At 35.7% G+C, this 11462-nt stretch overlaps 1 protein-coding gene across 1 annotated transcript; it reads left to right on the forward strand.

The window, feature by feature from the left end:
• Positions 1 to 1766: 1766 nt before the first annotated feature.
• LOC116123563 (probable disease resistance protein At5g66900) lies at positions 1767 to 11173 on the forward strand. Its single transcript, XM_031409315.1, is given in 18 exon segments — positions 1767 to 1849; positions 2200 to 2318; positions 2402 to 2611; positions 2953 to 3023; positions 3129 to 3225; positions 4002 to 4361; positions 4449 to 4524; positions 4630 to 4685; positions 4758 to 4851; positions 5179 to 5398; positions 5618 to 5760; positions 8162 to 8311; positions 8367 to 8413; positions 8416 to 8469; positions 8787 to 9181; positions 9426 to 9772; positions 10070 to 10266; positions 10347 to 11173. Coding segments are annotated over 18 exon segments (3546 nt in total).
• Positions 11174 to 11462: the final 289 nt, after the last annotated feature.

The following is an 11462-nucleotide window of genomic DNA, read 5'->3' on the forward strand; positions in this document are numbered from 1 at the left end:
ATTTAATGAAATTAATAAACTTAAGGGGTATAAAAAATTAAAAAATATATACTAATATTTCCTAAATAATTAAACAAACAAATATTTTGGGAATATGGATAGGAATATTTAACCAAACGCACCCTAAAAGTTTTCATAGTTTTCTACAGCTTTTAATCCGAAAACAATTTTCAAATTTTATGTCAGACACATTTTCAAATATTAAAATATAACTCAAATTTGAATAGTATTTTAGTTTTTGAAAATCATTTTTTTCGACAAATATTAAAGGCCCATAAAAATTTGAAAAAAATAATCAAAAACTGAAAAAACATAAAAATAAAAAAAGTCGGCTGAAATCGCACTTGCGTGGGTGCGACTCCGACAGAGTCATACCTGTCCGTGTGCGATTCCCGCTTAATTAATTAAAAACATTAAAAACATCCAGCTGAGTAAAGGAAATGAAACTGATATCCTCCATGATCATTTCTTGGTTTGTACTTTATAATATCTGCATGAAGATCATAAAAAAATTAAGAGATTTGATAGTACAATATAATCAAATAATGACCACCAATCAATTTATCAGATTGCAATGGCCAGAGGAACGCAAGTTACAAAAAGCTAACAGTAACCCCTCATCTTAATCAACTTCTGTTCAATTGTCTCATCGATCTTTTTCTCCCAAAAGATATTATAGCCTTAAATCCAAAGCAGCTAAGAGTTGATCACTTCCAACATCCCATTGTTTATGTTGGTTGTGAACTGCACTTTTCCATTAAAACAAACTGAATTTATACAAAGTCTTTTGGTGTAGTGTTGCACCTAATCTGCAGTAAAACTTTACAAGCAAATTATCACCAACCATACATTATTAACAACTACAGTTATATCACATTAAACATAGGTGATAATCCTAAGATTATATTTTTTTTCTTATGATTTCAGTAGGATTTTTAATACTTCTCATCAGATTCTGGCTTGAATTGTTACTTAATTCAGTCTATTTTATGTTTTAGGCTTAAATCCTATTTTGGAGAGAAACAGAGCAAAATTGAGCTCGTTGACCCAGTTTTCATCGTAGTTCAGAAGATCAGAGAAGTTCTGAGGTTGATTGGAAGCACCCTTGAAGCTTGATCTGACTGGAAACCAAGAAGAGCAAAGATTCAAGTGAACAGACAAGCTGAGGGCAGTTCCATAAATTCAGGCCCTAAAACAGAACTTCGCCACGACAAGGTTTTTCCTTCTCCGCGGTGAAGTATTCCTAGAATTTTGGGTGTCACAAGATTAACTTACTATAGAAGTTATGTGTATAGAGTTAGGGGTATATGTGTAAATGTAAGGTAGTGAAAATATATATAGGGTGTAATATTATTTTATTATTTTAATTGAATAAACTACAGTAGAATATTTTATCACATGATATCAAAGCACCAATCTTATGGTTTTGTTCTGGTGGCTGACTGCACTGTTCACGTGACACTGTTAACATGACACTGTTCACAAGACATTATTAACGGTTGTTACTTTTTCCGGTGATTAAGTCTGTAATGTCTCCTGTTTTTCAGTCATGGTTTCCGGTTGGTGATTTGTTTCTATTATTATGCAATTTCTAGTTATTGTGTTTCTTTTTTTTTATGTTTATTTTATGACTGTTCTGGTTGTGGTGTTCGATTTGAATTGTGAATTTGTTGTGAATTGGTGATTTGGGTTTGCTGGATATTGGTGATTGGAGGTGATCTTGTCTGTGAGCTTAGTAGAGAATTCATTGTTGGTTTGATTAAGCTATGGCAGTGGAAGATAAACAGGTGGTGACTGAAATTTCAGTTCACTCATCTGCAAGGATTACTGACAGGAATCTACTGGGAAAGTAGAATTATGCTCAATGGAGACGAACTGTTAGGAGATATGTTTCTAGCATTAGCATAGGAGATCATTTGACTGAGGATCTATCTACGGATTCACTTCCACGAACAGAGAGTGTTAAGCAACCAGAAGGTAGTGATAAGAGATTAGAGAGTGTTAGGAGAATTTGGAAGAAATGGCTCATGAAGGAAGCTAAATTGTTTAATCAGATCCAGAATACTCTAGATTCCACAGTGGATGATGTTATTAATCATTGTGATACAGTTAAAGAGTTATAGAAGTATCTAGAGTTTCTGTATGCTAGTAAACATGACTTGTCTCATGTTCATGAGCTGTTATTGTGGATTTATCAAGCAAATATGCAAGAGAATACTATACAAAGGTGGAGCAAGCCTTTCAGGAAAAACGAGCTATATTCCCTATGACTGCAGATGTTGTGCAAATGAAAGAACAAGAAGAGCAAGTGGTGTGCAGTGTTTTCTGGTTGGGCTGAGACCAGAATATTAGATAGTTCGGATACAACTCCTTACTAGTGATAAACTTCCTTCTCTAACAGAGGTTTATGCTCGTCTTCTTCGGGTTAGTAAAGGGGATGATAGAGAAGCATCTAAAGACAGGGAGACTCTTCATGTTGCTCAAGATTATGCGGCTCTTGCTAGCATGAAGTCTAATAGTGGTAAAGGCAACAAAGGTGCCAGTCAAGATATCAAGGGTACTCGTGGTAATGGTAATGGTCCTCGTACTTGCTTCCATTGTGGTGTTGAAGGTCATGTCAAAAAGAATTGTTAGAAGTTACATGGAAAGCCTCCAACTATGTCAAGCAATCAAAAATATGCTCATGTTGCCACTCAAGATGATATTTTACCTATCCTTCACATGTTACTATATCTACAGATGAGTATGCTCGCCATACTTAGCTTGCTAGCCCCCAGTCATCCATTCTGTCAACTGTTACTACATTAACTCAACTAGGTAATCTGATAGCTTGTGTATCTACTTCTAGTCATAACTGGGTCATTGATTCTGGTGCTACGCACCGTATGACAAGTGATACAAGTATTCTCTCCTCATTTACACCTTTTTCTAATTTTTCTTCTGTTACTTTAGCTAATGGGTCTACTGTGCCAATTATGGGTTGTGGTGCTGGTAATCCCACCAAATCTATGTCTCTCTCCTCTGTTCTATGTCTTCCTCACTTTCCCTTTAATCTCTTATTTGTTAGTCAAATCACTACTGCATTTAATTGTGGTGTTTACTTTTTCCCTACTCATTGTATCTTTCAGGATCTTGGAACAAAGCAGATTATTGGTAGGGCTCGTGTCTCAGGTGGCTTGTACATGCTTGATGACATCTCTACTCTAATGCCACCACATGTTGCAGGTACCAGTGATTTGTCCTTCTCTTTTTTCCATGGTTGTTTTGGTCATCCTCCTCTTCCAATCCTGAAGAAGTTATGTCCTAGTTTACAGTCAATGTCACAGCTTAACTGTGAAGCGTGTCAATTTGGGAAACACCATCGAGTGTCTTTCAGTCCTAGAAAAAATAAACGAGCTATTGCTCCTTTTGATGTTATACATTTTGACATTTGGGGTCCTTGTCTTGTTTTATCTAAATATGGTTATAAATATTTTGTTACTTTTATGGATGATTTTTCATGTGTTACGTGGCTATTTTTATGAAAAATTGTTATGAATTATTCTCTATATTTTGTGCCTTTTATACTAAGATACAAAACCAATTTGCTTCATCTATCAAAATTTTGTGAAGTGATAATGCCAAAGTATAATTTTTTGCCTCTCTCTCTTCTTTTTTGTCCACCAGGGGTATTATTCATCAGTCGTCTTGTGTGTATATGCCTCAGCAAAATGGAGTTGCTAAGCGAAAAAATTGTCATTTGTTAAAGGTCGCTCGTACACTTCTCTTTCATATGAAAGTCTCTAAAGAGTTTTGGGCACATGTTATTTCTACTGCTTGTTACTTAATCAATCGTATGTCTTCATCTATTCTATTTGGCCAAATACCTTACTCCATTCTTTTTCCTTCTCAACCTTTGTTCCCTTTCGCTCCTAAAATCTTTGGGTGTACTTGCTTTGTTCAAGTTGTTTGCCATCATCTTTCCAAATTAGACCCTGGATCCCTCAAGTGTATATTCTTAGGTTACCCACAGTATCAAAAAGGCTATCGTTGTTTTTCTCCTACTTTGGGTAAGTATATTGTCTCGGCTAATGTTTCATTCTTCGAAACTACTCCTTATGTTGACAATTCCATTCCATCTTCTTCTCTAGTCATTGATGATTTTCTTATTTATACCATTACTCACTATAGCTCTCCACCCCTATCTTGTCCTCCTATCACTCAGATATACTCTCGCCGCCCTCCACCGCAACAAGTGGCACTAGCGCTAACACCAATGTCGGCATCTGATACACTTGAGACTTTGCCCCTACTACCTACCTGGCCCCCGGGTCTGGATCCTCCTCCTTCTAACCTAGATCTTCTCATTGCTTTACGTAAAGGTAAGCGCCTTTGTACTTATCCTATTTCCTCTTTTGTTTCTTATAACTCATTGTCTCTATCTTCCAAGTTGGTTGTTGCCTCTTTAGATTCCGTGTCTATTCCCCGTTCAGTGTTTGAAGTAGTTGCTCGTGATGGATGGCGAAGGGCTATGCAAGAAGAGATGTTGGCTCTTGAGCATAACAATACATAAAATCTCGGTGATTTACCTGGTGACAAAAATACCATTGGGTGTAAGTGGGTTTTCATGGTGAATGTTAATCCTGATAGGTCTGCGGCCTGGTTGAAAGCTCAGTTGATTGCTAAGGGTTATGCTCAAACATATGGTATTGATTATTCGTAGACATTTTCTCATATTTCTAAGATGACCTTTGTTCGGTTGTTTATTTCTCTTATAGCTTCCTATGGTTGGCCCCTTCACCAACTTGATGTCAAGAATGTCTTTCTTCATGGTGATCTTCTTAAGAAGGTTTACATGGAGCAACCACTAGGGTTTGTTGCTCAGGGGGAGTCTGGAAAGGTATGCAAACTTAGAAAATCTTTATATGGTTTGAAACAATTTCCACGTGCTTAGTTTGGGAGATTTAGTGATGTAGTGATTGAATTTGGTTTGCATAGAAGTGCTTATGATCATTCTGTCTTCTATAGGCAATCTAGTTCTGTATTCTCCTCATTGTTGTTTATGTTGATGACATTGTAATCACTGGTAGTGATAGTGTTGGTATTCATAGTTTGAGAATCTTTTTGGCTTTCAAATTTTCACACGAAAGACTTAGGCTCTTTAAAGTATTTTCTGGGATTTGAGGTTTCTCAAAGTAGGAGAAGGATTGTCTTGTCTCAACGCAAGTATGTGTTAGATTTGTTGACTGAAACATGTCTAACTAGAGCCAAGCCTTGTGATACTCCTATGGTTCCTAACGTAAAATTGAATGTTGAAGATGGAGAGGTGTTTGTTGATCCAGAGCGATATAGATGCAAAGTTGGAAAGTTGAATTATCTTGCAGTAACTTGTCCAAATATTACTTTCTCAATGAGTGTGGTAAGTCAATTTATGTCATCTCTTAGGACACCTCATTGGGATACAGTTCTTCATATTTTGAAATATCTCAAGAGGGCTCTTGGACGTGAGATCCTTTATATTAATCATGGCCACAGTAAAGTAGAAGGATTTTCATATGCAAATGGTGCAGGATCATTTGTAGACAGACGTTCTATGACTGGATTTTGTGTTTTTGTTGGAGGGAATCTTATTTCTTAGAAAAGTAAGAAACAACCTGTTGTAGCTGGATCAAATGCAGAATTTGAGTATCGAGCTATGGCACAAGTAACTTGTGAGCTTATATGGACAAAATATCTCCTTAGAGAAGTTGGAATTGGTGATCCATGGATTCTGGACTTGTGGTGTGATAACCAAGCAGCCATACATATAGCCAACAATCCAGTTTTTATGAGCGAATAAAGCATATAGAAGTTAATTGTCATTTTGTCTGAGAGAAACTTGAACAAAAATTAATTTCCACTAAGCATAGCCAAACTTGCAGCTTCAACTAACGACCATCTTCATTAGTTTCCAGCAAAATATCATCACATTCAACAGTTTATAGCTTCTTAACTTGAAATACCAAGCACGTCCTCTTGTAATTACTGACAAACTTTAAAGACTGAAATCACTCTAATGATGAGCCCTTCCTAAACCTGGGTCACCAATTATTCTTCCTGAGTGACATTGAAGAGGACGAAATCTCCAAGCGAGTTCAATCTATCTAACAATCGCTGAAAAAGGTTGGAGTTTCAAAGCAATAGAATAATACTTGCTAGATTTTCAGGAAGTTTGAATCACCAATAATCACTACAAGAACAATTCCCATCCTCAAAACTATGGAACCCATTGAATCCCTCACAATTACATTCAACAGTTTATAGCTTCTTAACTTGAAATACCACAACTTCCTCTTTTAATCTACTGACAAACTTTAAAAGACTGAATCAACTCTAATGATCGTAGCCCTTTCCAAACCTGGTCCCAATTATTCTTCTGAGTGACATTGAAGAGGACAGAAATCTCCAAGCGAGTTCAATCTTATCTAACAATCGTGCTGAAAAAGGTTGGAGTTTCAAAGCAATAGAATAGATACTTGCTAGATTTTCAGAAGGTTTGAATCACCAATATCACTACAAGAACATTCCCATCCTCAAAACTATGGAACCCATTTGAATCCCTCGCAATTATTTTTCTCATCCTCAAAGCCATTGAGTGACGAAGCTACTGAAACACTTTAACATGGGTGGCTGACGGTCACAATCATATGGGTGTTGAGTTGTTTTGGCTAATTTTTAAACTTTTATCTAAGTAAAAAGCTTCTCTCAAATTCTTTTATCTTCAACATTAAATATATTAATATAATATATTTACCAATTTATTTCAATCTAATTAAACATATAACATAATATTTCTAAAATTTCAAAGTATTTATCTTCTCATTAATATAATATTTTCAATAATATATAATTTTTGAACTAAACCCCTTAAAGATAGTTTTTCAGAATTTTCATACACATAACGAAACGAAGATGTTATATAAAATTTCATATATAAGATGTGACCACTGACAATTGAATTTTCGGAGAAATAATGTAAAAGGCAGGGGATTCTCATAAACTAATTAATGAAGCTTTTTAACTTTTGGAAAATCATTTCTTTGGATTGGGGACAAGCAAACTTGTTAACATATTTACGAGTCGGCAAAAGTAAGGGAGTGCTTTACCATAAATTCCACAAAAAGAATGATTGTAAGAAAATATTAAAATATTAGCGAAGCACTAGCAGACTGACTCAAAGACTTCAATTTTGTAGAGAATACGTGATAAGTCAATGAAAGTAATTCACTTTCCGCTGCATCTATGTTAATCCACAATAATATTTTTATTTTTCAATTATTATAAAGATTATTTTTTAAATCGATTATATATTATCACAAATTTAAAGAAGCATAATTCTAAACTAATTTAAATACACGTTAAACACAAACAAATATATAAGTCTGGAATGAGAATTGAATTAGTATTGTAGTGATAATTTAAAGTTATTTCGATATAAGTAAAAACTAAATGAGATAAATTAATTGTTAATAAAATATATATTTTCTAAAAAAGAATAAAAAAATAACTTAAATTTTATAGAAGTTATTTTAATATTTTACTTCAACATTTTTTTCCCCTTTATTCGATTAAAAAAAAAGCAGTGGATTTTTTTGGGTAAACCCGGTAAATGTATAGAAGAGAAAAAAGAACAACGTAGGGAGGTAACTCCCGGGCAAACTACTTTTCTTCTATTTTTAAGTGAGACTGTAAAGAAGAGAGAACAAGAAAACCTTGATCTAAGGGACCAATTATTAATTCTTCTTCTTTACTATTGCAAAACTCATTTGAAATTGAGATTAGTTCATTTCTTGAATTGGGTATCTGGGTTTTGAAGAGAAGTGTGGAATGCAGCTGACTTCCTTGGAGGAGCTGCGGTTGGAGCAGTGTTGGGCGAGCTACTAAGAGCTGTTTTAGAGCAGAGAGAAAGCAAAAAACTTTAAGCCCCAGTTGGCAATTACAATCCACTTTGGAAATAATGTTTCGGTTATCCAACAAATTGAGAAGTACAATGAAAATTGGATTATCCGAAGAGTGAAACTCAATTGATATTGAGAAATGAAGGAAGGGGCAGCTTGTTCGCAGATGCTTAACAGTGAAGTGGAATTACTTAAAAGGACTCGTTATGCTGATAAACTAATCAAACGAATAGTTTAATGGACAGGTTCTTTCAGGTTGATATGAGCACAACAGACCAGAGACAACAAAGAAATTCTGCTGGGTATGAGAGATCTGCAAAGGTCGTTCACCGCATGTATAGTAATGGAAGCATTGGTGTCAAGTTTAGTCGAGATGGAATTATTAACCTTGTTCGGTGCCTAATCCCCGGAGATGACCCCTGGATTAGATGTACCTTGGAGGAGTTGAAGAGGGAATTGTTGGGATGGCAAGCAAGTGATTGTTGTGTCAGCCCCTGGAGAACTGGGAAGACTACATTGATTAAGAAACTTTGCAAAGATGAAAAAGTCGAAGGTATCAATTTATATTACTCGTTCTCTTTTTGTTTTCTAAGCCCCTTATGGTTAAGTTAATTTGCACATTTTGTTGGAATTCTTCTTTCGGAGTGGATTTTTATTTATAATGATCGTCTCCGATAACTTTTCAATGTATATACTGATTGTGTTTGAATTGAACTCGGTGGCCTTTATGTAAAATCTTGACACTTTTGCCATATTGCCAGATAATATGTAAACATTGATTTTCCATTATGCCAAATTTCTTTATGTAGAATTGGCACTTAATTTCATTAGAATTTTTATCAAAAGCATTCTAACACAGTATTTCAACAGCAAAATTCAAGGACAACATTTTCTTTGTCACTGTTTCTAAACCACACAATGTGAAGGTTATTGTACGGAAAATAATCCAGCATATGGGTAAAGATGTGTGTGAGTTTCAAACAGATGAGCATGCAATCAATGACTTGGAACGTTTGTTGAAGGAAATGGGTTCACCACCCATATTGTTGGTCCTTGATGATGTCTGGTCTGGATCAGAATCCATGCTGCACAAGTTCAAGTCCCAATTGCCCAATTACAAGATTTTGGTGACTTCAAGAGCTGTATTCCCAAAACTTGGTTTTGAATATAATTTAAAACCATTGAGTGACGAAGCTGCTGAAACACTTTTCCGTTATACAGTGGGTGGAGACTCATACGTTGGAGATAAAAAGCTTGTCAATAAGGTGCTCTGTCAATCTGCAGTACAAACATACATGCACATATGTGTCTGTTTCCTTTTCCTTTTTATCCTCATTATTCATGTATCGAATACCAAATCATTTTTAGTATAAGTTAGGAAGTTTTTGGCATGTTTAATCACTCTTTCTACCATTGGCCAACGTACAGTGACAAATGTGACCGTTGCACTATAAATTGAGCCTTTTAAACAACAAAAGCAAACTTTGATCTGATGTGAATTCATTGCAGATATTGGGAGTCTGTAAGGGATCTCCACTAGCCCTTACTGTAGTTGGTAGATCACTCTGTGGGCGGTCTGCAGCAGTCTGGAAAAGTAGAGTGAAGGAATGGCAGGATGCAACTATTTTCCATTCTAACACTGATTTGCTTGTTTGTCTCCAAAGCAGCTTGGATGCCTTAGATGATAAGCTCAAGGAGTGTTACATGGACCTTGGTTCTTTTGCTGAGGACCATAGAATTCCTGTCACTGCCCTCATCGACATGTGGGTGGAATTGTATAAAAGGGATGAAGATAATCTTTATCTCATCCTTAGTGATCTCTCTGACGTAAATCTGTTTGATCTAGTGGTGACCAGGTATGCTGGCTATATAGTTCTCTATGATGTAACTAAATGCTTTCCCTAATGATTTTTTTTTTTTTTTATGTAAAAAAAGCAAAAAGTTTCAGGGAGCCACAAGTTTAGCATTTTGTCATTTGTTTTATGGATGATTGTCATCAATTGTTGCAAATGATAATTGATTGTGATGAATTTTCTATTTGAGCTACTGACTATTCATTCTATCAACTTAGCAAGTCTCTTGCTTTATATCTACAGAATTTGAATCTGATCCTGACTAATCAATTTATGTCTATTCAACCGGAAAAATGGCAGTGATGATGGCTCCTACAATGATCACTTTGTTATACACCATGATCTTCTCAGAGAGCTAATTATCCATCAAAGCTTATTAGAACCAGTAGAAAAGATGAAAAGACTATTCATAGAGATAAGTGGAAACAATTTTCCTCCGTGGTGGTTGGAACAGAATCTGCACCCAGTTAATGCCCGTCTCTTGTCAATCTCCACAGGTTTTCATTTCTAACACACCTTCTTAAATGTTTTTATTTTTATTTGTTCTGCTCATTACTAAGTTGGACATAATTCGCAGATGAAACATTCTCATCCGGTTGGTATGACATCAAAGCACCTGCAGTTGAAGTTGTAGTTCTAAATGTTCGAACAAAGGAGTACGCCATGCCAGATTTTATGGAGAAGATGGAAAAATTGAAGGTCTTGATAGTCACAAGTTGCGGATTCCTTCCTGTTGAATTAAGTAACTTTCAACTTCTTGGTTCTTTGTCAAATCTAAAGAGAATTAGATTGGAGCGAGTTTCAATTTCCTTTGACATGACAACGATACAAATGAAGAATCTGCAGAAGTTATCCTTGGTTTTATGCAATGTGGGTCAGGTTTTTAGTAATTCTACCTTCCAAATTTCAGATGCATTTCCAAATTTGAAGGAGATGGACATTGACTATTGCAATGATCTAGAGGCACTGCCTGATGGGGTATGTGATATTGTCTCCCTAGAAAATCTCAGCATCACCAATTGTCATAAGCTGTCCCAACTGCCGGAAGGGATTGGCAAGCTGGTAAACTTACAGGTGCTAAGGCTTGCTTCTTGTACTGATCTCGAAGCATTGCCAGACACAATTGGGGACCTAGCCAATTTAAGACTTCTTGATATATCTGAATGCCTAAGCATCACAGAATTGCCAGCACAGATTGGTCAGTTATACAGATTAGAAAAACTTTGCATGAGAGGCTGCTGTAGTTGTGATCTACCCACATCAATTACGAAGCTTAAGAATTTGGAGGTTGTGCGATGCGATGAAGAGACAGCTTATAAATGGGAAGAACTAGAGGCCTGTTTCACATATCTGACAATAGAAGTGCCTAAAGAAGATATAAACTTAAATTGGCTTTACAAGTAACATTTGTCAGAAATTTCAAGCAATCCTCACGCTCTGTTGAGAATATGGCTCAGCAGCTGATTTGGTCAAGGATTGCTGCTAATGTGTTGTTGCTGATTTGGTGTTGAAAGTTGTTAAAGGTGTGCGTTTCCAGAGTTAAGTCTTTGAAATAGTGCTAGTCATGTGCTTGTTTTTAGGAGTATGTTATTTCAATAGTGGATAAGCTGTTAGTGGAGTCATGTTCAGTTTTTTTAGCAAGTTTGTTAAAGTATTTCTATTACAAAATCTTGTATATATTTGCTCCTGATTC

Source organism: Pistacia vera, unplaced genomic scaffold (genome assembly GCF_008641045.1).
Source record: "Pistacia vera cultivar Batoury unplaced genomic scaffold, PisVer_v2 Contig143, whole genome shotgun sequence".
NCBI classification, from domain to species: domain Eukaryota; kingdom Viridiplantae; phylum Streptophyta; class Magnoliopsida; order Sapindales; family Anacardiaceae; genus Pistacia; species Pistacia vera.